General features: G+C 46.0%; 2 protein-coding genes across 9 annotated transcripts in view; one reads left to right on the top strand and one right to left on the bottom strand.

Moving 5' to 3' along the window:
• SLC44A3 (solute carrier family 44 member 3) overlaps positions 1 to 5,084 on the top strand; it is an 81,707-nt gene extending 76,623 nt beyond the window's left edge. For all 6 annotated transcript variants that reach the window (XM_017346061.4, XM_089337053.1, XM_002715848.6 and 3 more), the window contains exons 13-15: positions 82 to 219; positions 3,549 to 3,785; positions 4,725 to 5,084. In XM_017346061.4, coding sequence (XP_017201550.4) covers positions 82 to 219; positions 3,549 to 3,785; positions 4,725 to 4,829 — 480 coding nt within the window. In that variant the 3' untranslated portion in view covers positions 4,830 to 5,084. The remainder of the gene's footprint in view (positions 1 to 81; positions 220 to 3,548; positions 3,786 to 4,724) is intronic.
• Positions 5,085 to 6,938: 1,854 nt separating this feature from the next.
• CNN3 (calponin 3) overlaps positions 6,939 to 25,394 on the bottom strand; it is a 35,536-nt gene continuing 17,080 nt past the window's right edge. For all 3 annotated transcript variants that reach the window (XM_089337056.1, XM_008264856.5, XM_089337057.1), the window contains exons 2-7: positions 14,942 to 15,063; positions 14,653 to 14,719; positions 12,622 to 12,759; positions 11,824 to 11,940; positions 10,112 to 10,258; positions 6,939 to 8,052 (exon numbers count right to left, since the gene is read on the bottom strand). In XM_089337056.1, the coding sequence (XP_089193182.1) occupies positions 7,711 to 8,052; positions 10,112 to 10,258; positions 11,824 to 11,940; positions 12,622 to 12,759; positions 14,653 to 14,719; positions 14,942 to 14,997 (867 nt within the window). In that variant the 5' untranslated portion in view covers positions 14,998 to 15,063 and the 3' untranslated portion in view covers positions 6,939 to 7,710. The remainder of the gene's footprint in view (positions 8,053 to 10,111; positions 10,259 to 11,823; positions 11,941 to 12,621; positions 12,760 to 14,652; positions 14,720 to 14,941; positions 15,064 to 25,394) is intronic.

Here is a 25,394-nt window from a genome sequence, read left to right as displayed (position 1 = left end):
CTGTCTTTCTCTATTTTGTGATTCCACTGTATTGTCTTTAAGATCATTATAAGAATCATCTTTTAAACTCTTTTGTTTCAGAATGCATATACCACAACTGCCATTAACGGAACAGATTTTTGTACGTCAGCAAGAGATGCACTCAAAATCTTGTCCAAGAATTCAAGTCATTTAACATCTGTTAACTGCTTTGGGAACTTCATAATTTTTCTAGGAAAGGTGAGATGTCTTGATTGAATAAATAAAGGGACCTGGGATTCAAACAATTTAAGCTGTGCAGTAATCAGTTTGAAAGGGAACTGATGTGTCTTGTGCACTTCCTCAATAGATGCTGTGCTTCGTAACTCATTTAGTCTTCAGTCCCACAAGCTAGCCCTAGTTTGCCGATGATGAAACTAAAGCTGACTTGCCTAGGATCCCACCATAGGTAGAGCCAGTTTGTTAATCCTAGTTTTATCCCCTTACCTCTGGTGAATTTTCTCTACTATTCAGATTCCCACTTTTCCACGTCTTAAGTGAAAATAGAATATCACAAAATGAGTTTTGTGGGTCTTTCTTTTAGGTCATAAAAATATATGGCAATAGAGGCTGGCATTATGGTGCAGCAGATTATACTGGTGGCTGCAAGTGTGAGCACTGGTTCAAATTCCAGCTGCTCCACTTCCAGTCCAGCTCCCTGCTAATGTGCCTGGGAAAGCAGTGGAAAATGGCCCAAGTGCTTGGGGCCCTACACCCATGTGGGAGACCCAGATGGAGTTCCTGGCTCCTGGCTTCAGCCTGGCCCAGCCCCTGCTGTTGTGGCCATGTTGGAAAACACTGTCTTTCTGTAAATCTGCCTTTGAAATGAATACATCATTTTAAAATAGTATTGAAATAGTATTGAAACTTGATGAGATTTGTACATAAATGGGCATTAAGTCTATAAATAAGAGAATTGATTAATGTCCTAAATGGAGCCAAAGTTACATTTCTGCTGTGATTTAAGTTTTTTCAAGGAATTGTATGGTCCTGTGAAGTAAGGGAGCATCTTGGAGCTTCAGCAACATCTCATGGGATAAAGGACACAGCCCTGAACTTGAAGTCTTTCACCACCATTCTGATTCACACTTTTCAAACTTCAGGTTTTTTTTTTTTTTTTTGTAAAAAAGATTTATTTACTTATTATTTGGAAGTCAGAGTTATAGAAAGAGGAGAGACAGAGAAAGAGAGAGATCTTCCATCTGCTGGTTCATTCCTGTTGGCTGCAATGGCCAGTGCTGGGTCAGGCTGAAGCCAGGAGCCAGGAACTTCTTCCAGGTCTCCCATGTGGGTGGTGGCGGTCCAAGCACTTGAGCCATCCTCTGCTGCCTTTCCCCAGGCCATTAGCATGGGGCTAGATAAGAAGTGAAGCATCTGGGACACAGACTGGTACCCAGGTGGCAGCTTTACCTGCTACACTACACCACCACCTCCAAACTTCAGATTTCTTACCTATAAAGATACTATGTCCTAGCCAGGTTTAGGGAAGAGTAACTGAAACATTGATGGAAGTGGTGCACCAGCCCCTCCCTGATTGTGCTTCGATTTAGAAGGTTCTTGATACCATGTCCCAGTATCTGCACAATTCTCACAACCTAATTCTGTACATCTGTTTGCCTAACCCCACTTCCACCACCTGATGTCCCTTGAGAGTCTTGGCCACACACACCATGACCTTCCCACCATGTTCTCTTTATTCCAAGCTAAGCACTCATGCTTCTTTCAGCCATTCTACCACATCTGACATGAGTGCCCAACCTTTGGTAGTACCCATAAGTGAACATAATAAACAGCCGGTGTCGAATATGGGCACGCTGCTTCTCATTCAGCATGTGGTGTTTCTATGGTGTTTGGCATACATTTCTGGTACAGTACTGTAGTAGTCATGTTTGATTTCACATAGATTTAAGGTTCAGTTGGGCCCCAGAGGTGTTTCATGTGACAGTAGCCATCAAAGCACAAAATAATCATGCCTTTTAAAACAGCCAGAATAGGCCGGCGCCGCGGCTCACTAGGCTAATCCTCCGCCTTGCAGTGCCGGCACACCGGGTTCTAGTCCCGGTCGGGGCGCCGGATTCTGTCCCGGTTGCCCCTCTTCCAGGCCAGCTCTCTGCTGTGGCCAGGGAGTGCAGTGGAGGATGGCCCAGGTGCTTGGGCCCTGCACCCCATGGGAGACCAGGAAAAGCACCTGGCTCCTGGCTCCTGCCATCGGATCAGCGCAGTGCGCCGGCCGCATCGCGCTGGCCGCGGCGGCCATTGGAGGGTGAACCAACGGCAAAGGAAGACCTTTCTCTCTGTCTCTCTCTCTCACTGTCCACTCTGCCTGTCAAAAAAAAAAAAATAAATAAATAAAAAAAAAAAATAAAAACAGCCAGAATAATGTTAAGTTGTAGTTGTATTTAAATAGGTAGCAGGTACAGGCAATTCATGTAGTGATTAAGATACTGGTGGGATGCCTGCATCCCATATCCGAGCACCTGAGTTCAAGTCCCAGCTCTAATTCCTGACTCTAGCTTCCTGTTACTGCAGACTGCGAGGCAGCAGTGATGACTCAAGTCATTGGGTTCCTGCCACCTGTGTGGCAGACCAGGATTGAGTTTCCAGCTCCCAGCTTTGGCTGCTCAGCCCCAGCTGTTATGGACATTTAGGGAGCGAACTAGCACAGGACAGCTCTCTAACTCTGTCCCTGCCTCTCAAATAAATAATAAATTAAAGTCTCAGTGGATAACATTGTTTAAGTAGCTTTGTAGGATTGCAGGTGACATTTTCTAGTAACAGCTTTCAAAAATTTTTGGAATGTCATTTTATCTTTACAATAGGCTTATCTTTTATTTAGTAATTCACTTTCTGGTATTTCCCTTAAGGAACATTTAATAGCCAATGAGCTTTTAATGACAATGCATTAACCAGTGAATCTTTGATTTCTTGAATGAAACAGAACTGAGACTTCCCTCTCTATCTTGTGGACATTTGGGGGCAGCGTGAACCTCAGGTGGGCTCCATTCCATCTCTTAGAAAATTAGGTACCTCATGGCCTGTACCCGTGGGGCTGGGGATGTAATAAACCCAGACAGCAGCAAAAACCTACAGTAGATCCTACTGTTTACCCACACCAGCCCTGGAAAGCCCCTCCACTTTAACCCCCATCACTTAATCATCTATATTAAACCCACTCAGTGGACAGTTGCAGTGTTAAATCCTGGCACTTATTAACAAAATTTTAAAGTAAAAACTGCTTCTTGTACTGTGAAGTGAAACATGGAATAGTTTTTGAGTTATTATTCCTTCAATGCAAATACAAAAACTAGGAATAGAATGAAAGGACAGGCACTCTCTCCGCCCACCCTCACAAAGTGGTGGTTCTTAGACGTGGATTTTCATTTCTCTTTTACTTCCTTCTGCCAACATTCCTGACAAGCATGCTTTAGGACAGGGCACACACTGTCTCAGTCCCCGCACACATAGGAGACCGTCGGAACTGACAAAATGTCTTTGTTAAGCTGTTTCCAACAAACGCTTGTTTTGGACAGGTACTGGTGGTGTGTTTCACTGTCTTCGGAGGGCTGATGGCCTTTAACTACAACCGTGCGCTCCAGGTGTGGGCAATCCCTCTCTTACTGGTAGCGTTTTTTGCCTACTTAGTAGCCCACAGTTTTTTATCTGTGTTTGACGCCGTGCTGGACGCACTTTTCCTCTGTTTTACTGTTGACCTGGAGACAAATGATGGATCATCAGAAAAGCCCTACTTCATGGACCAAGAGTTTTGGGTAAGTTACCATGGCATTTCCTTTGCAGTCTGCCCCACAATCAGTATGGAAGAATTGCAGAGGCGGTTCACACCCAGGTCTTTCAGAAGGCTCTGTGGGCTTCTACTGCCACACAGCCTCAATGTCCCGAGACAGGTGTAGGTGCAACTTCCCCAGTTATGAACAGATAGGTTCCTCAGTACGAGCAGTGCCTTTGACTTGGGGTGGGGGAAGGTGTTCTGGACACAGAAGCCCAAATCCCTTAGTCTTAATGGTTTGCTCTGGCCTCCTGGGTGGTCCAGAAGTCTCTAGAGCATCACTACATGCCCAATCGTGTCACAGGCAGTGTATTTTCGGGGGCGCACACATGCCAGGCTGCACCAGCGTCCAGGGATCTGCAGTGCTCCGGCCCAATTCACCACTGTGGGGAGAGCCCCACCCTCCGCAGAGTCCCCACATGCTTCTATCTGCAAATAGCAGGCAGCTGTTTCCAACAGTCGCGCCTGTGCGCCTTATCCTGTGTACACAGGGGCATTTTAACAGCACTTGGTTCTCGGTCACGTTGACATTTTAATTCTGTTGCCCTAAAATGTAGGTAGTAAAGCCCTTTGAGCTTGAAATAGAGCACTCTGCAGTTCGGCAGGCACTGAAGTTTAACAAGCACTTCTTTTGTTGAAATGCTCATCCTTCCGCCCGTCAAACACGGAAGCACCATGTTTACTTTGGCGTCTATTTTGACTTATTTGTATGTAGTCTGAAGAAGAGTGTTTGAGGGTGGGCCAATTCACACTTTTCCAGAGAAAAAGCCATTCAGAATTCTAACCCCCTCCCCACAACATACTTTAGGCCAAGAAGAGACTCCTACCTGAGGATTCAGTTCCCAGAACCCAGCAGGGCCAAATCAGTGGTTACCAGCAAGGCAGGTTCCTCATGCTGGTCACACTCACTTTTGTTTTTCAGAATTTCGTACAAAAGACCAACAAACTGCACAGTGCAAGGGCAGAGGGAGACAAGAGCTCGCTAAGGAATGAAGGGGGAACAGAACTCCGGCCCATTGTGAGATAAGTGCCTGATGACGTGTCCCAAGAGCTGATCACAGATGGCCAGGCCTGGTGGACCCTGTTCTTTGTCTTTTTTTTTGTCATGCTTTGACTTTCTTACAATAGTAGAACCATAAAGTGTAGAGCCTTTTTTGGACCAACTGGGATAGATAAACTCTTTCAAAACCTTGTTTATATGCACCAATTTAAAAAGTACATATGTAACAACTGATGTTTCTGAGGGCAAACAATAAACCTTTTTGGATTTTTTTTCAAGTAATTCTTAAAGCTTTTTTTTTATTTATTTATTTAAAAGCAGATACAGAGTGAGGAGACACAGATCTTCCAACTACTGGTTCATTCCTCAAATGGCTACAATGGCTGGAGCTGAGCCAGGAGCTTCTTCTGGGTCTCATTCATGGGTACAGGGACCCAAGCACCTTGGCCATCTTCCACTGACTTCCCAGGTGCAATAGCAGGGAGCTAGATTGCAAGTGGAGCAGCCGGGACTAAAACCAGCCCCCATATGGGATGATGGTGTCACAGTTGGCAGCTTAACCCTCTACATCACAATACCGGTCCCTAAAGCCTTTGTTTTTAAAGAATCTGAACAGAAATCCCTAAACTATTACTTTCATACAGGGCAGAAATTCTCTCTACTCATCCAATCCTGGAAATATACTAAATATTTCAGCTTATTAAAGTATAATTTTTAGTTTGCATAAAGATAAAAACCAAAAGTTTACACTCAAACTGGAACCACTACAAGAACTGGGCACAAGGAGGACAAAGGCAGCAGTTCAGCCAGAGCAGACTTAGCTGGTTAAGCAGGGGACAGCATTATGGCACAGTGGCTTAAGGCAATGCCTGAGAGTGCCAGTCCAAGTCTTGGCTGCCCCACTTCCAACCCAACTTCCTGCTAATGTGCCTGGGAAAGCAGCAGCAAATGGCCTGAATGCTTGGGCCCCTGCCACCCACGCGGGAGACCTGATGGAGTCCCTGGCTCATGGCTTCAGCCTGGCTCGGCTCTGGCCACTGTATCCATTTGAGGAGTAAACCAGTGGATGGAAGTGCTCTCTGCTTTTCAAACAAATCTTTAGAAAGCTAGAGGCACCCTTAGCAAATAAGATATTCTGCACAAATGGATTCCAAACAGCCCCACGTGAAAACCCCCTGGAATGTTTTTGAAAATACTTACACCAAGACATCATTTCTAAAGACCAGGGGGGGGGGGCACTTTTTAAAGCTTTAAGCAAGCAGGAGCATTTTCCACGCTGATTGGCAGCCTCATCTGTTGGATGGGCAGGTAGAATGATTTGCCAAACAGGAGGACCAGCCTGGCTTCTTAGGCAGGGCAGGTAGTGTGAAATAAGGCTCGCTTCTCAAATAGCTCTTCAAAGAGGACAGGAAGCAGCCCGACAGCTCAGGTCTACCTTCAATGCAGCTGAGTTTCTTTCAACAGCACCACTGAGTTAGCTGCGCAGCCCCAGGCTCCCTTTCTCAGAAGCAGTAAACCCGGTCATGTGGAGTGACGGGCAAGGACACCTGGCTTCTGTAGGTTCATCAAGCCATGCCTGCACTTTCATTGTCTGCCCTAGCAAAGCAGGCTCATCTTCACCCAAGTCCAGCACAGCCCATCCTATCAGAAGAATCACGAGGCTGAGACAGGGTCGGGTAGTTGCGAGTAAAAGTGACTGCATTTCTGTCACCACCTGACTCAAGGTTTAGGTTTTACTATAAACCCTAGCATGTTACAAAAACAGTAATCCTATTCCTGATCCAGTGTTTCTTATTCAATACTGACCCTAGGATAGGAATTCAAAATCCCCCCTACCCACCCATATCCCTGAAGAGGATCTGAAGATTTTCCAAGTTGAATTTAAGATGAATCTGGGGCAGCCAAGTCACAGAGAAATAAAAGCAAGAGCCAGATAATGGCTTGGGTCCTGGCTGGCATTTACCGGGCAGGGCTTTCATTTATCTCCTCAGCTACCTCAAGCAGGGAGTGCAGTTTTGTGTGGATAAAATAAAATAATGCTAAAGTATCTTGAAACAATACCTGGGAAAGAATACTCTTAAAAAAAATTCTACCTGTGTGGAAGCTAGCCAGAAAATAACCAGTCGGTGGCTCATATGAATGTTCAAAAAAAATATTTATTTATAAAAAATACAATGGGATAAGTTTATGCTGAGAAATGCAGCAATAAATACAGCTGAAGAAAACAGAGCAACTCTACATTGATACATTGGCACAAACAGGAAGAGCACGCACCACCAAAGGCCCGGAAGGCGGCAGGCCACGTCTGTGCACGCTCCTTCAGCAACACGCTCTGAAAAGCTCTTGTCAGCTTGGGTAAGAGAATGAGTACACATATAATCACAGGTGCACACTGATCAGGACTTTATTTAAAAATTAGCAAACAATACTGTAGAAACATTGATATGTAAATTTCTAAAATGCTGCATATCTTAGATTTAGTTGGCAAAAACCACAATTAGCAAGAAGCATGAGTTTAGTCTTCCATGTAGAAACCAGATACACTGAACTGTAAAAAAAGAAAAAGAGAGTTCCTACTGTTTGAAAATACCGATTTAAGATTGTAAAAATGCATAGATCTTTAATAAAAGAATTGGCTGTACAAGAGTACTCCCCTTTCACAGTATTCCTTTTTACTTCATGTGCGAGTTACTGGTTATGCTGTAGGATTTAACTGTTACAGCACTAAAAGGCAACTATTGAGGGAAGAGGCAGAGAAAGGAAAAAGGAATGTATGTAAGGCAATTTCTTTTTTAGGTATAATAAGCATAATAGTGTTTTAGGAAGACGAGATAAAAATTACTCAAGGCTAGCTTGGTTCTCACTGAACAGGAGCGATGGACTGAATACCGGGCTCCTCTGGGTGTCTCTAGTAATCAATGCCCTGGTCACCATACTGGTAATCCCTGCGGTAGTCATCCTGGTACTCGCCATGATACTCATCTGGGTATTCTGCCTGGGAATCGCTATCACTGATTTCCGACCCGTTTGTCCCTGTCCCTTGGCTTCCATTGTGAATGGCAGGCTCTGTTGGGGCGGCACAGTATTTGGGATCATACACCTGCCGCCCAAGCCCGTACACACTCATTCCTTTCTGGGAAGCAACTTTGTTGGTTCCCATCTGTAGAGAGATCGTCGAGTTGTCCACTGGCTGTAATGTTAGCTTCTGATCGTAGATGTCTCTTCTGGTACCCGGTGCCAACATCCCTGCCTGGCATCAGAAAATACCGAAGTTAAAACAGCAGCTTCAGACATATTCTTGTAACTCTTTTATAAATTATGAAACCCATTTTGAATGTGAATATAATACAGTAACCTCCAGTTGGCTCAGGAGTTGTAAAGCTAGTTTACCAAAATATCCAGACACTGAGTCATTTTTATGAAGCAATATTCACTGATTTCCAGATGGGTCAGATCTCCCTTTCAACCCTTGCTCTGCTGTCAGACTGTCTATGGCAGTCTGATAGGCAGAGTTAGACAGTGAGAGACAAAGAGAAAGGTCTTCCTTCTGTTGCAGCCGGCGTGCTATGCCGATCCGAAGCCAGGAGCCAGGTGCTTCCTCCTGGTCTCCCATGCAGGTACAGGGCCCAAGCACTTGGGCCATCCTCCACTGCCTTCCTGGGCTACAGCAGAGAGCTGGACTGGAAGAGGAGCAACCGGGACATAACTGGCACCCCAACCAGGACTAGAACCGAAGTATCGGCACCACAGGTGGAGAATTAGCCTAGTGAGCCACGGTGCTGGCTGGTAACTGACTTTTAGTTTTAGGTTTCCCACATGAAAAATGGAGACAATACTACCTCCTTTGGATCTAGGAGAAGATAGCATATAAAGAATGTAAAAACAGGGGTAGGCATTGGGGTACGGGGGGTTAACCCACCATTTGGGATGCCTGCTTCTCAAATCACATTCCACATCATTCCACACCAGAGTGCTGGTTACAGCCCTTACAATCCAGCTTCCTGCTGATGCACCCTGGGAGGCAGCACATGATGGCTCAAGTGCATGGGCCCCTGCCAACCACTTGGGAGACCCAGACAGAATTTCTGGCTCCTGGCTGTCGTGAGCATTTGGGGAGTGAACTAGCGGATAGAAGGCATCTCTGCCCTTCAAATAGATGAGAATAACTTTTTTTTTTTTTTAAAGGAACATAAAAAAGCACAATGCAGGCACACCTGAAAGCTACATCTGAATGGCTATAAAGACTATACACACTACCTAGATTACCCATCTCAAAAGCTTGGAATACTACATTCAACAAGCACCATGCTGAGCCGCCTCACAAGGCTCCGAGACACGGAAGAGCCACGGCTGCAGAGAAGCTGGTCCATGAGCAGGGCTCAGCTCCTCGTTCTTCCTTCTCCACTCAGCCCTGGGACACACGTCCAGAGTTAAAGTGGTAGAAATGCAAACCGAGCGGCAGCTGTGGGAGACACTGCCACGTGTGGCAGGGTGCATTCCACAAGGCAAACATGAAACCTCAACCCCCTGCCCCCATCCTGCTGGATGGAGACCTGTGTGCTCTAACGGCTACGGAAGCCTCCTGCTGCCAGTGTTCTGTCCGTATGTGACCAGGACACACTCCTGTCTTGAGTGTTATTACAGCATGGGCATGTTTACCACACTGCGTTTTCCATCTCCTGCTTAAGAACTTCTATTATTTTAGGAACTACTTAACTAGCATTTAATAGGAATTAGTTCCTATTAGTTACTATTAAACCAATTCCTATTAAATGCAAATTAATAGTTCTTTGCAGAATACCGGATTTTTTTTTTTTTTTTTTTTACCATCTATTAACTTAAAAAGGGCTCCTTTTAGGAGCCAGCACTGTGGCATAGTGTGCTAAGGCTCCACCTGTGGCACCCCATATGGGCACCAGTTTGAGTCCCGGCTGCTCCTCTCATCCAGCTCCCTACTATGGCCTGGGAAAGCAGTAGAAGATGGCCCAAGTACTTGGGCCCCTGCACCTATGTGGGAGACCTGGAAGAAGCTCCTGGCTCCTGGCTTCAGATCAGCCCAGCAGATAGAAGACCTCTTTGTCTCTCCCCCTCCCTCTCTCTCTAACTCTGCCTCTCAAATAAACACATAAAATCTTGAAAAGGTTCTTTAAATCTTTTCTTTCTCTAGCAAAATTTCCATTCCTGAAGGTATAGACTGTAAATATATTATACAAAAAATTTCTATTTATATAAAGTTAATAGTAAGGTAAGTGCTACTTAAAATTGCTCTTTTATACTCTGGGCTGCAACTATTAAAAGGCATCACTTACCTGGCTGGCTCCTTTGTTGGTGCCCATCTGCAGACTAATTGTGGTCTGATCAAAAGGTTTGTCAGTTTGCATTTTGGGATCGTAAAGATGCCTCCTGGTTCCATAGGCTGTCATTCCTGCCTGGCTGGCACACTTATTGGTTCCCATCTTTTAAGTTAAAAAAAATAAAATTAGCACTAATCATCAGAAGTCAACAACATATATAATACAAACAAAACAAATGGAAGGAGTGCAACTGACAAGTTCCTAAGCTAAGGTTCAAGTCAACCAGGCACAAAACTTCTCTCTCTGCTTTTAAAGATTTGAGATTTCAAGTGCTAACTGTAAAATTTTCCAAAACTTTACTGTTTATAAAACCTGATCGCTAATTCACATGAACACAAAAAGCTATCACAGTGGCAGAACTGTGAGTAATCTCCCTGCTGCTCTTCCCCTGCTCTCTCTCAGCTTAAGCAGGGGCACCTGCTCCAATCATTAGTAGTGCGGAAGCAACCTCAGGCCAGGCAGTATGCCTTTCTCCTCCAGATCTGCTTTACATAAATGTAAAAGCAATGCCACAGATTTTCTCTGGAAGCTTAATAGGAACTTCTTACTTTCAAAATCACCATATTTTCATGGGGGAAAGAACCATATTTTACTCCCCCAAATCTCACATCATTGGACAGGCCAAAGTGAGAGGCAGAAAGAAGATTCTGAACCCAACTGAGGTCAGAGGAGCAATGATTAACTTTTCTGCACCAAGAGCGGCTTCAGGACCAACCAGTACAGTATTCACTGCTGGTCTCTTTTCCTTAAAAACGAGATTTGTTACAGAAAACCTTTACTACTGAAAGTAAAACCTCTTCACTGAAGATTTAGAAAATACACATGAACAAAAAGAAAAGGGAAGAGAGATCGTTGTAATGCCACCATCCAGACACTGAATGTGAGTCAACATCTTTAATGTTCCCCTCCTGTTCTCACCTTGTGTACGTATCAATAGCTACACAGACATATAAACAAACATGTATAGCCAAAAATATCCATGTGGATTGTTAAAAATCACACCCGCCACAGTATTGTGTGACTTGATTTTCTTTCTTTAATCTGTTTCAAACTCCAGGGTATCATTGTTACAAGTTCCTTCTAAGGGGTTATAATTTAACTAAATGACTACTGTTTGGATACAATTCTGTGCCTGGAAAATAAGCCCACTTCACACAGGACTAGTCAAGCAAGGGCAAGGAATCAAGCAGGTATGACAGTGCAGCCCATGGCACTGAGGGCATTTAGCAGTGATGTTCTTGCTACACTCTCAAAGGGAAAAATGTGAAAAGGAAAAAAAAAATCTAAATTATTTCCTAAGAATTAAACTGACAAATTCTGGCAGGGTTTGCAAGCCACATCATGCTTTCTAGGGTAAATAAATGACTTTGGGATTAAGGTTCTGCAAAACTGCTTATATTGTCAGCAACATTTAGGAAGTCATAAAGTGAATTTTCTTAAAAGATACTGTGATTAGAAAAAAAAGTTCATTTCCTGGACAACCAACTTTCAAGTGAGGTTTCTTCCAAAATCCATCAGTCTCCTAGGCTTTAAATCATATAACCATTCCCAGAGTCAATGTGACAGTCCTTTAATGTTGTCTTTACTTGCAGAGACTTAACAGTTTGCATGGCAAGAATTAATGTGATTGAATATGGGACTGCGTAAGCCAACACCACGTCACTTACCTGCAAACCAATCACACTCTGGCCAGCTTTGAGTTTTCCTTCATCAAAACGTCTTGTTTGTTTTTCTGCATACTTTACTCCAATGTCAATGGTTGTATGGAACCCTTTTGTCTTAGCCTGGGTGGAAACATACACACTAACTGAAAAGGGACGCTTAATAGACACACTGAGAAGAGCTGTACAGCAGGTACAACAAAGAAAGCATCTGGGCCGGCGCCACAGCTCACTAGGCTAATCCTCTGCCTCGCGGCGCCAGCACACCGGGTTCTAGTCCTGGTCGGGGCGCCGGATTCTGTCCCGGTTGCCCCTCTTCCAGGCCAGCTGTCTGCTGTGGCCAGGGAGTGCAGTGGAGGATGGCCCAAGTGCTTGGGCCCTGCACCCCATGGGAGACCAGGAGAAGCACCTGGCTCCTGCCATCGGATCAGCGCGATGCGCTGGCCACAGCGCGCCAGCCGTGGCGGCCATTGGAGGGTGAACCAACGGCAAAGGAAGACCTTTCTCTCTGTCTGTCTCTCTCACTGTCCACTCTGCCTGTCAAAAAAAAAAAAAAAAAAGCATCTGTCTATAGAGGAGGGTTTCATGAGGTAGACCCCAAAAGAATGCAAGGCTGCTCACGGATGCAATGCCCCCTCTGCAATGTGAGCGTTCTATTAAGCTCCCTAACGCAAGTCAGCAGCCTTTCCACAAAGCTAACACAAGACAGGCCCCACCCACCAGGTCTGAGTCCCCAGGGCAGAGCAATGACGCAATTCACCATTGGGGAATTCTTTTAATCGGCCATGAAAGACATGTACGTACCAGCCCTGCCAGAGCCACCAATGTAGTCTGAACCTGGGTCATATTGCCATTCTCGAAAAGATCGTTTGCTTCGAATATGTCATGTGGCTTCATCCCATAAGCCTGGATAGCTTTTATAAAGTTGCCAATATTCTCCAACTACAAAGAAAAAGGTTCACATAGCATTGAGGGATAAATGTTGACTGTTGCAATATCTAAGAATTCTAAGTTTTCATGACTAGTTTATAAGATGCTGGACAGAAAGCTACTTGGCAAGGATTTATACCCTAAGCACAGCTCTCTGGTGAGGAAAGATTAGAGAGAGTCTCTCTCAATGAGGGTCACACAATGGCCTCAATACTTTTATGCAGTTGGGTATTTTCAGCTCTTTCAGGGCAAGATTTTCCTTATAAATATTTGAGAATTCTACGTCAGAGCTATCCAGTCCTGGAATTTTTCTGTTTGTTTATTTGTAAGAGAAAAAGAGATAGTGAGAATTCCTATCCGCTGGTTTGCAGTCCAAATGCCCACAATGGCCAGGGCCAAGGCCAAGGCCAGGGTCAGGTGCTGAGAACTCAATCCTGTGGGTGGTAGGAAGCCACTGCTGTCTCCCAGGGTGCGTGCACTTTGCAGGAAGCTTAGGTCAGAAACTAGAGTCAGGAATCAACTGCTAGGCTAACCACGGACCCCAGTTACGGAATTTTCTTTGTCCAACTACATTAATAAAAATCCACATGTTTTAATTCTAATTTAAGAATAAATTTGTGTGGGATGGGCATTTTGCATAGTGGTTAAGGTTCTACTTGGGATGCTCCCATCCCATGTAGGACTGCCTAGATTTGAGTTCTGGCTTTGCTTCTAATTCCAGCTTCCTGCTAATGTGCACCCTAGGAGACACCAGGTGATGCAGCAAGTAGTTGGGACCCTGACACCCACATGGGCGACTCAGACTGAGTTCCTGGCTGCCAGTTTTTGCCTGGCCCAGATCTACCTGCTGTGGGCATTTGGAAAGGGAGCAGACAGGAGATCTGCTTTTCTCTTTCTGCCTTTCAAAAACATAAAATAAACCTCAAAAAATTGTGGTTACTAAATGCTTATTTTTGCATATCTCAACACTTGGTCAAAACCAAATAAATGTCTAATTTTACTTAATCATATATTTGTGAACTAAGATTATTTCTGATATAGTGTTTTTTTTAACTTTTATTTAATTAATATAAATTTCCAAAGTACAGCTTATGGATTACAATGGCTTCCCCCCCCATAACTTCCCTCCCACCTGCAACCCTCCCCTTTCCCGCTCCCTCTCCCCTTCCATTCACATTGAGATTCATTTTCAATTCTCTTTATATACAGAAGATCAGTTTAGCACATATTAAGTAAAGATTTCAACAGTTTGCACCCACATAGAAACACAAAGTGAAAAATACTGTTTGAGTACTAGTTATAGCACTAAATCACAATGTACAGCACACTAAGGACAGAGATCCTACATGAGGAGTAAGTGCATAGTGACTTCTGTTGTTGACTTAACAAATTGACACTGTTTATGGCATCAGTAATCACCCTAGGCTCTTGTCATGAGCTGCCAAGGCTATGGAAGACTTTTGAGTTCACCGACTCTGTCTGATATAGTGTTCTATAATCAACCATTAGTTGTTATATTAAATACCTTTACCTTTTTCTCTTGTTGATCCTTATGATTTAGGTTATATTACTCTTTGTAAGCTGTGTCAACTCCCTTCTAAAAGTAGGTAGACTAAATATAGGAAAACTGGAGTGGGTGTTTGGCCTAGTGGTTAAGACATCTGTGTCTTCTGTCTCTCAAATCAATCCATCAAAGTAAAGCTTCCGAGCTAAATATGTAATGACTATAAAGACGTTCAATATGAGTAATTATGGAAACAAACACTGGCAAAAACTATAGTGATGCACACAAATTCCTGCCAAAACCTGTTTTACAAACTAATCAAAAAAGCAAAAAACTGAAATCAAGCTTCCACTCTATAAAAACGTAAAGCGGCCAGAGCCGGAGGCTGGACCGGCTGTTACCTGAGGCCAGTTTAATGAGGACTCGTTCACCTTCTTCACTGAGCCTGGCTGCAGCTTGTTGATGAGTCTGAAAAGAAAAATAAGCCAGAAGCTTCATTTAGCGGTCACACAACAACAGGGATTGGAATACAGAGCTGGTTCCTTTTTCATCAGTAAAAGAAAGCATCCCCCACACATCTAGAACCTCAAGGCTTGGCACCCTGGATGGGGAAGGCAGGTTGGACAGAGGCTGCAGAGGGTAGCGGGGGTGGGGGGGACTGGCGACCGGGACCCTGGGGCCTCCACTCACTCGCAGAGGATGATGCCGTCCTTTAGGCCCAGCTGGAAGTTGGTGCCGATGCTCATGCCCGTCACCTCTTCAATCCAGTTGCGAAGGTCTTCTTCTGCCTGATGGTCATACTTGGACGCAATCTGAAACACAAGCCAACCAACTTGAACATCGCTGCCGCGCAACCGGCTCTAACTGTGCTCATTGTCCATGAAGCCCGCAGAGTTCCCCGGCAAACTCAATCAACCTTCCCAGCTCCGGTAACCAGTAACCGGTGAAGGCGGTGTCCCAGAGGGTTTTCAACAGCACACGGAGATAAGCTGGCTCTGAGAAGATACCCGTCAAGCGCAGGCAAATTCCCACTCACGACACACAGGAAGTGACAAGGACTGAAGAGTCTCTTAGAGCTGGCATTAGCTGTGACTTAAAATTTTTCACCATCTCCATAGTCCAGACAAAGATGGGGAGAGGATTCTGGCACATGCAACCATTTCACAAGTATTTCATCTAGCCAAGACCTAACATCCCAATCGTTTTGTTGCCGGGAAGGTTTTGGTGTATGCCTTCTATGCATCCAAATACACACTACATATTGCCCACATACACACTTCCAATCCCATGTATGTAGCTTCCATCCATGACATCCCTCACAGGAAGGAAAAGCATTTTATTCACTTCGGGACCCTTAGTACCTAGCATTCTACCTGATATCCTGTTAATAAAACTGAATTTAATAATAAAGGCAACAACACAAATGCCATGCTATCATACATGCTGAAACAGATTCTGAAAGACCCCTTCATAGTAAGACCACAGACCTCAATTTTGAAAAATAACATTTGAACAAGATATTGTTTAAAAAAAACCACACGCTCTGGACCAGCATTTTGTCTCAGGGGGTTGAGCTGCTGCCTGCCGTGGCAGCATCCCATGAATGCCAGTTGGAGTCCTGGCTGCTCCACTTTTGGTCCAGCTTCCTGCTACTGCACCTAGGAAGGCAGTGGATGATGGCCCAAGAGCTTGGGCCCCTGCACCCGCAGGGGCAACCTGGATGGAGTTCCAGACTCCTGGCTTTGGTCTGGCCCAGCCCCAACCATTGTGGCCATTTGGGGAGTGTCCCAGTGAATAACAGATCTTTCTATCTCTCCTCTCTCTGTAAATAAAATAAATAAATCTAAATAGCTGGGCCTGGACCAGGCTGAAGCCAGGAGCCAGAAGCTTCTTCTGGGTCTCCCACTTGGGTGCAGGGTCCAGGTACTTGGGCCATCTTCTGCTGCTTTCCCAGGAGCATTAGCAGAGAGTTAACTGGAAGCAGAGCAGCCGGGACTCGAACCAGTTCCCATATGGGATGTTAACACTGCAGGCAAGGCTGAACCTTCTACATCGCAGCGCCAGCCCCACATGCTCAATTTCTTAAGCTCTTCCTGGTCGTCCTGTCCTTTTTTAGTATATGTGCTGCCGAAGTGAGCACAGTCCTCCTGTCCTTAAGGAGCTGGTCCATTATCAAGAAGAGCAGAGCCAGGAAGAAGGGAGGCCATGTATCGCCTGCCTTCTCACACAGCACAGATGAAAGCGATAGAGACCACGGTGTGGGAGTCAACTGAGACATTGCTGGAAATGAAAATGAACAGTGTCCGTGTCTGCTGTGGGGCCGGTGGTTACCATCTCTACTTCCAATTCAGCTCCCTACTAATGGCCTGGAAAAAGCAGCAGGAGATGACCAAAGGTCTGGGGCCTGGCACCCAGGCAGGAAACCCAGAAAAAGCTCCTGGCTTCAGCCTGGCCACTGCAGCCATCCACGGAGTGAACCAGCAGAGAGAAGGCGTCTCTCTCTGTAACTCTGCCTTTCAAATAAATAATCTTTGTAAAATATTTTAAATAAATACATCTTTTTAAAAAAGTCTTTGCTGTCCATGAGACATAATTAGGTTTAATTACTGAAAAGAATGAAATGGCAACATCACATCTGAGTCATGAGGAGGTTCATTGAGTCCCAGTCCAGACCAGTCACAGGCAAGCAAGCACAATGGTGCAAAATGCCCTCGGTTCTAGTGCCAGAACACAAGGCTGTGGGCTGTTTTCAGGTCCTTGGCAAGAGAGAGCCTGAATCAGCAGGACCAGGACAGACACGTGAGAGGCTGGCCTGCTTACCTTTAAGTCCCCTGACAGCAAAAACCAGCTCTGTCCCACTTGACTCTGGCTCCTTTTCATGTCTGTCCATAGCCATGACAGCCTGTTCTACCGTCCAAGGTGGGGAAAAGATTCCCACTTCCCAGGCAGGAGGTGGCAAAGTCACACATTTACAGGCTCTCTACCACCGGCACCTCCACATATCCCATGGAACACAGTGAGACCACTCCTTAATCTCCCCCTTGCCCACACAGAGGGTGAGGCTTCTGTTCTGACACAGCATATTTGATGATTATATCATGTGGAGAGATGACAGATCTCAATCCTCTCCCCCACGAGAGAGAAATGACTCCACACCTTCAACAGAAGAGAATTCAAGCTGTAGATGTACTTAACTGGGAAATCCAACCAGTTTGCATTTTTATGTTATGATGACTAACACTGCAATATTTCATAACCAACACTAGGCACAATATAAAGCTACCTAGTGTGTGATGATTCTTGCCCCTTGTATCGCTGCTCCCTGGAAAACACAAGCCTATTTCTATTTCCTGCCAGCTGGGGTCCTACGGGCTGGAGAATGGGGAAGGGAGAGATGGTAGTGCTAGAAGATTCTGCCACAGGGACACACCTTGCCCCTGGTGAGCAGAAGTACCTGCTCATCCCAACACCTGCAATGAATGTTCCTAGGTAGTGTTGTCTCCTCCAACATAGCAAACAAGTCCATTTCTATGTGGCTCCTAAGCTGGTGTACTAACTTTTTTTAAAAAGATTTATTTATTTGAAAGGCAGAGTGAGGAAGGGGAGGGGGGAGGGGGAGGGAGGGGAGGAGAAGGAGGGGGAGGGAGGGAGAGGGGGAGGGAGATGGGGAAGGGGGGAGGGAGGGAGATGGGGAAGGGGGGAGGGAGGGAGATGGGGAGGAAGGAGGGAGGAAGGAGGGAGAAGGGGAGGGGGAAGGGAGGGGGAAGGGAAGGGGAAGGGAAGTGGGAGAGGGAAAAAGTCTTCCATCTGCTGGTTCACTCCCCAAATGGCCGCAGTGGCCGGAACTGGACAAATCTGAAGCCAAGAGCCAGGAGCTACTTCCGGGTCTCCCACAAGGGTGCAGGGGCCCAAAGACTTGGGTCATCTTCAACTATGCCTTCCCAGGCCATAGCAGAGAGCTGGACTGGAAGTGGAGCAGCTGGGACTAGAACAGGCATCCAGATGGGATGCCAGCACTATAGGCAGCAGTTTTACTTGCTACACCACAGTGCTGGCCCCTGGACTAACTCTGAGTCTTGATTATATTTTCACGGTGGAATCCTGTGGTTAGGCAGCTAGAAGGAGAAGCCCTATGTCAACTGGAGATGCGGGGAGTGCAGGGAGCACACGGAGAAGAAAAGTGCAAAATGGTGCTGCGAATAAGCATCAGCCATGGAGAGCGCATTGTAACTGTGGGTTGAAATGTGTTTTAAAAGTGAAGGGATTCTCAGCTGGAAGATACATTTCAATAAATCTGAAGAAACACATAATCTGCTAGGATGAGGCAAGTTCTGTCTTAGCTCCAAGTCAGGCTCAACCCATCTTTGCTGTGAGCCCTTGGAGACTTCATCTAACATCTCCTGATCCAACAATTTCTGCTTGTACAATAAGAAGGCTGATCTGAAGAATGCAGGCCCTTCCTACTCTACCCTGTATATACAATTTGGTCAAGCATCAAACTTGGCAAGAAATATTTTCTCTTTGTTTCTTCAAATGTAGAGGTGGAGGGGTAGGGAATTTTTTCAGGATGATGGTGGTATTCTTACACCAAATGAGAATAGCTATTGTTTAACCTGAAAAGTATAGAATGAGTCCAATAGACTCAGTGCCGTGCCCCAAACCACAAAGCGATTACAGCCTAACTCAAAATATCCTGGATCCCAGAGAGGAGTTTTCATCTGTGTGGACAGTCCTCCCCAAAGGATGGGGGAGATAGAAAAATCAAGCGCTGCAGTCAGACGCACGTGGGTTCAAGTCTCTGCCCTACCAACAACTGGCCGTGGGTTCCTCTGAGACTTAATTGTACCAGCAGGTGCACAGGAGCAATTCACAAGCACTTATATGCCCACCTCAAGGCCCCATTTGATAAACGACAATTTAAAACTAGCCATGCAACCACATCTTACAACTGTTGCTTTTGACTTAGGGTGTTCCCTTAACTAAAGGAACAGCAAGGATTTTTCTGCCTAAATACTGTTAATATTTGTCTTAATAAGTGAGCCTTCTGCAGTCCAGTCAGCTGCAGAGGACTATTTTAAAATCAAGGCACGTGAAAGCAATTAACAAGTCAGCGTTGGTTGGCCAGTAAAACTGATTGACTATTTTCATCAGAAAGCTTTACTCTCTGAACATGAGATGGAAAAGGCTGACCCTTTCCTTCCTCACAACAAAAGAAAGTGAGCTTAAGAAAAGGACTTGATCATATGGACACCTTGGGGGAATTTTACTGGACCCTGCTCAACAATCACTCCTTTGCATTGTTTATAAATTTGCTTTGCTCTATTTCAAATGTTGCTTGACCTTCCCAGATTCATTTCGTAGATGTTCTACCTGCTCAAACTCACTGCCCGCCCCTTCTTCACACACTTGTCTTCTTCTTGAGGGCTGCCTCCTGCCACCTTTCTCCTGGGCCGGGGTGCACCTGCTGGAGACTCCTTTCTGAAGCACCAACATCCTTTCCAAATACAACCAAAGGACAAAGGAAACAGAAAAGCCTCCTAGGGTCCCAAGTGCAAGTGACCATCCTCCCTGCCAACCAGCTCGGGGCTTGTTCTGCTCTCACTCCCTGGCCAGCTTGCACTGCTCCACTTCTCCCTGTGCAGGGGGAGCCAGCTCAAGTCTGGGGGCTCTCTGAGCTACGGAAAAGTGCATGCCCGCATTCGCACTTCACTTCAAATCCTGACCAGTGCTGTCCAGCTCTGTGGACTTTCTTTACTCCTTACTTTTAGATTCCTAATATAATGTTGTTAAAAAAAAAAATTAAATGGTATAGATGCACGCGGAGTCTGCATTCTCAAAAGACATGACATGACACTGCGCCTAAAATGGGGGTAGCAGGTTCTTGTGATAGATAGTGGAAAAATAAAAATCTTAGATACTGCAAAGCCTGACAACTCTCCAGGCTCAACCCTAGCCAACAAAGTCTTGTTCCTTTGTGCTCAATCTGGTGGGGGCAAGGAGGCAATTAGAAAAAATGTCTAAAATGACTCTTAGGGAAAGCAGTAGTAAAGCGAGGTTGAGAAACACTGAGATAAAGTGAAACGTGCACTCTCTCTTCACCCATCTCCCCCAGACCACATTCCTCCTGGAGGTTGGAGCCTCTGTCCTTCAGCCAATTCTCCTTCCATGGGTGTCATGGTTAATCATATATGAGACAGACCCACTAAGATCCCCTTCAAAACAGCCCGGGGCCTGACTTCCTCACTGGGAAGAGACACTAGATCAGATAAAAAAACAAAAACAAACAAAAAAAAACCCTCTGGGTTGCCAAACGCTGAGGCCTGAGAAGTTTCCCTCTCAGGATCCTCAGACTGGGAGAGTGGCTTCAAAACCCGCTCAACAGCTGACGCTGCAAGCACAGGCATTCAGCCAAGGTACAATTCCAGAACAAGGCAGGGTGCACCTGGCAGGAGGCAGAGTGAGGATCTTTGCATACAAAGACCGCCTAATGGGGCAGGCGTTTTGCACAGCAGTTCAGATGCCTGCAACCCAGATCAGAGTGCCTGGGTTCAAGTCCCCGCGAAGCTCCAGACTCCAAGCGAAGCTCCAGACTCCAACTTCCGCTGATGTGCACCCTGGGAGGCCACAGATGGTGGCTCAAGTACTTGAGTCCCTGCCACCCATGTAGGAAACCTGGAATGAGTTCCTAACACCCGGCTTTAGCAGGGCCCAGTCCTGGCTGTCGTGTTCATTTAGGGGAGTGAACCAGCAGATGGAAGACCTCTTTCTCTGGCTGCCTTTCAAATAAAATGTAAATGATTTTTTTTTTTTTAAAGAATTGTGTGATGATGGCCTGCTACACCCAAGCATATTGTAGATCCTACTAGAAGAATGAAGACTATGTGTTTTCCACATACCTTCCTCTTCACAGCCTGCTCTTATCACAGATCTAGAAGCAGACAATTCCGGGTAATTGTCTCTGGTGGTTACAATAGAACCTACTCCCAAATCTCAGTCCTGTCTGAACTCATGAGGCTTCCCCACCTGGAGCCACAAGGGTAATCCAGCATCGCCCAACTCTCTAGGCACAGACTCCTGGTCAGCCTCTGCTTCAGGTGTTTTCCTGTGGTCCTACTTTCCACTTCTCCTTCTGTCTTTCATTCAAATGGCCTATACAAAGCCAGCACAGTTCAAAGGCAAAGTCCTTGCCCTAAAAGCTAACATTCTGGCAGAAAGAGACAAACATTAAATAATGTGTGAGAAAAGTGTTTGGGGAAAGAAAAAATATATACATATATTATATATGATGCAGGGTGTTTAAAATAAAGGGAGAAGAGAGTGATGGAGGCTAGCACGGTTTCAAAACAAACCGAAGGCATTTCCATCTCAAATACCAAGAAGCCTCTTCTTGTTCACTGTCACTTGTCATTCCTGATTCCTCACACAGGCACCACAGGACACAGCTTTAACAGATCCCATAAAATGTAAAAATACCTTTACAAATTTCTTAAGGATTCTTGGTAGGGACACAACAGACTGAAGAGCACATGTTTTGATGTTGATTTTCAAGAAACAGTTCCCTGTTGTGGCACAGTGGGTTAAGCCACCACCTGCGATGCCAGCATCCTTTATGGGCACCAGTTTGTGTGCTGGCTGCTCCACTTCTGATCCAGCTCCCTGCTGATGGCCTGGGAAAAGTAACTCAAGTGTGTGGATCCCTGCAACCCATGTGGGAGACCCAGAAGAAGCTCCTGGCTCCTGGCTTCAGCCTGGCCCAGTCCTGGCCATTGCAGCCATCTGGCGAGTGAACCAGAGGATGGCAGATCTCTAACTCTGACTTTTAAATAAATAAATCATAAAAAAACACCTGTTCCCCCAACTCCCGTGGTTACATAACCTTGATAAGCGACAGAACCCTTGCCACCCCATTTCTTGTGGGGCATCTCCTTCCTTCCAGGACCCCTGTGGGGATAAAGTTCATTCCATAGGTGAAAGAGTTCACAGCTAGACCTGATATCTGTCAGAATTAACATCCTCTGTATCAGCTCCAGTACAGAGGCATAGGCTTTCTATTAGCCAAAGCTCACTGCAATCTGTTCACTTCACTGTCTCCACTGCAGACAGACTCAGCTTGGGTGCTGGCCCTCACCACAGTTACTCTCATCACCGCCCATCTCGATGCTCAACACCTCTCTGCCTCTCCGACTTTGCTCAAACTCATCTCTCTGCCTGTCAAATAAGAAAGGAAGAAAGGAAGAAAGGAAGAAGGGGGGAAGGGAAGGAGGGGGGAAGGGAAGGAGGGGGGAAGGGAAGGAGGGGGGAAGGGAAGGAGGGGGGAAGGGAAGGAGGGGGGAAGGGAAGGAGGGGGGAAGGGAAGGAGGGGGGAAGGGAAGGAGGGGGGAAGGGAAGGAGGGGGGAAGGGAAGGAGGGGGGAAGGGAAGGAGGGGGGAAGGGAAGGGAAGGGAAGGGAAGGGAAGGGAAGGGAAGGGAAGGGAAAAGGGAAAGGAAAGAAAAGAAGGCCAGCCCTCTCAGAGACATAGCCTGATCTTGAAATCAAGGTATCAGCATGTGGCACCAGCACGGTTTTTTCCTTTCAAATACATACAGTCAGAAATACAAAGACACTACAACTCAATGTACAAACACTGTGGAAATGGCAAGAAACAAGGTGTGGGGTTGGCACTGTGACGTAGCAGGTAAAGCCACCGCCTGCAGTGCCAGCATCCCACATGGGTGACGGCTGGGGTTCTGGCTGCTCCACTTCTGATCCAGCTCTCTGCTAATGCGCCTGGGAAAGCAATGAAAGATGGCCCAAGTGCTTGGGCCCCTGCACCCACATGGAAGACCTGGAAGAAGCTCCTGGTCCTGGCTTCAGATAGGCCCAGCTCCAGCCACTGTGGTCATTTGGGGAGTGGGCCAGCAGATGGAAAATCTCTCTCTCTGCCTCTATCTGTCCCTCTCTATAACTCTGCCTTTCAAATAAATAAATAAATCTTAAAACAACAACAACAAACAAGGCTTTAGAAACACCTATAGAGTTATTCCAGAGCCTAAAGTAAATAGTATAACAAATGCCAGGGTAAATTCAGAAAAAAACAGAATGTCAATTTTGTCTTCTCTGTCTAGAAAATGACAGGCATTCAGACTATAAAGTTTAGAACACAGATAGTTAAATGTGGGTTCTGAAAGGTCAAATTCAAACGAGGAGGGAATTAAATACAGAGGCTGCATTCCCAGAAGAATTAGACTCAGAAATAACCATTAACCACAGCTCAGTGTCAGAGAAATCTTGGTAAACAGTAGTAACATGAACCTAAGGCTAGGCCCACTCCCTCCCCACCCCCAACCCCCAAGCTAGGGTCTCTCCAGTACTGGCTGAAGAGCCTGTGGTCCTCCCAGGGTGGACTGCAGGAGAGGATGTGCAAGCCTTGGGGGTGGGGGTGGGGCAGCTACCTCCAGTGGTTGGCAAACATACAGCAAGGCAGGAGCAAGAACTCTGTCCTGCCCCCTCTTTGTCCATCCCTATGCCCCCAGAGCCTAAGCCTGGTGCATAAGGAGACTCTTTCAGCCACTGATAGTATTATCAGTCTGGGGAAATGGTTCAGATTTGTACCCACAGGGAATCTGCATTTGAATGCTGCTGGTTTTCAGGGGGGTCACAGCTCCTTGATCTGCCACTCCAGTAATCTTAGATGGATCACTAGGGACAGACTTGCTTTACTCTCTGATAAGAGGCTCTTATGTCTCTGGCACCCTCTCCCTCCAATCTGGTAACCCTAGTCCATTCTGGTAACCCTAGCAATCAGGGCCCAGTCAGGAGGACACCAGGCCACCATGCTGATCCATGGGCAATGATGTGCAGTTCAACAAAGTTTGACAAAGATCTGTTCTCTTCTGTTTGCGTACCTAATGATTGGGAAACTTGAACCAGGGTACTTATTAAACTCAAAGAAACTGGGAATCAGAAAGATCTCACTTAGCTTAATAAATTATTCATGGCATATGTAAAACCTTGCTGCAAACTTCTAGACTAGTAATGCTTACTCAGTAAGTTGGGTAAATTAAATTTTAAAAATCCCTACCTAAAAAAAGTTAATGCGATCTTGGTTCACACAGCTGCATGATGCATTTCTAATGTTATCTCCCCCACCCCTTTTTAAGACTTTATTTATCCTTGACAGGTAGAGTTTTACACACACACACACACACACACACACACACACAGTTGGGGTCGGGAGGGTCTTCCATCCACTGGTTCATTCCCCAAATGGTCACCAACTTTTGGAGCTGAACTCATCCAAAGCCAGGAGCTTTTTCTGGGTCTTCTACAAAGGTGCAGAGGCCCAAGCACTTGGGCCATCTTCCACTGATTTCCTAGGCCATAAGCAGAGAGCAGGATCGAAAGAGGAGTAACCAGGACAGGAACCAGCAACCACATGGGATGCTAGTGCCACAGGCAGAGGCTTAACCTACTATGCCACAGTGCAAGCCCCCAGCATCTTTACACTTGGAGGTATCTTGTCCACATCAATGGATTATTCTGCTGCTCCAAAGAACCAAGTTGGGGCTGGCGCTGTGGTATAGCAAGTAAAGCCACTGTCTAGAGCACCGGCATCCAATACGGGCACTGGTTTGATTCCTGACTGCTCCACTTCTGATCCAGCTTCTTGCTAACGTGCCTGGGAAAGCAGTGGGAAGTGGCCAAGTGCTTGAGCCCCTGTACCCATGTCAGAGACCCGGATGAAGCTCCTGGCTTCAGTCTGGCTTGGCCCTGGCCATTGTAGTCATTTGTGAAGTAAACCAGCAGATGGAAGCTCTTTATCTGTTTTTCTCCTCTAACTCTGCCTTTCAAATACAGAAAATAGGGGTCTGTGTTGTGGCACAGTGGGTAAAGCTGCCGCCTGTGACACTGACATCCCACATGGTGTAGGTTAGAAACACAGCTGGCTCCACTTCTGATCCAGCTCCCTGCTAATGCACCTGGAAAAGCCGCAGAAGATGGCTCAAGTGCTTGGGCCCTGCACCCAAGTGGGAGATCTGGAAGAAACTCCTGACTACTGGCTTCGCCCCTGCATCCACTTGGGAGACCCAGAAGAAGCTCCTGGCTTTGGCCTCGCTGTTGTGGCCATTTGGTGAGTGAACCAGTGGGTGGAAGATCTTGTTC

The sequence above is a fragment of the Oryctolagus cuniculus genome, chromosome 7, assembly GCF_051225735.1.
Source record: "Oryctolagus cuniculus isolate XC-2025 breed Fujian yellow rabbit chromosome 7, ASM5122573v1, whole genome shotgun sequence".
Classification (NCBI taxonomy): domain Eukaryota; kingdom Metazoa; phylum Chordata; class Mammalia; order Lagomorpha; family Leporidae; genus Oryctolagus; species Oryctolagus cuniculus.
Note: the sequence above shows the minus strand (reverse complement) of the source record. Positions and strands in the feature narration are given on the sequence as shown.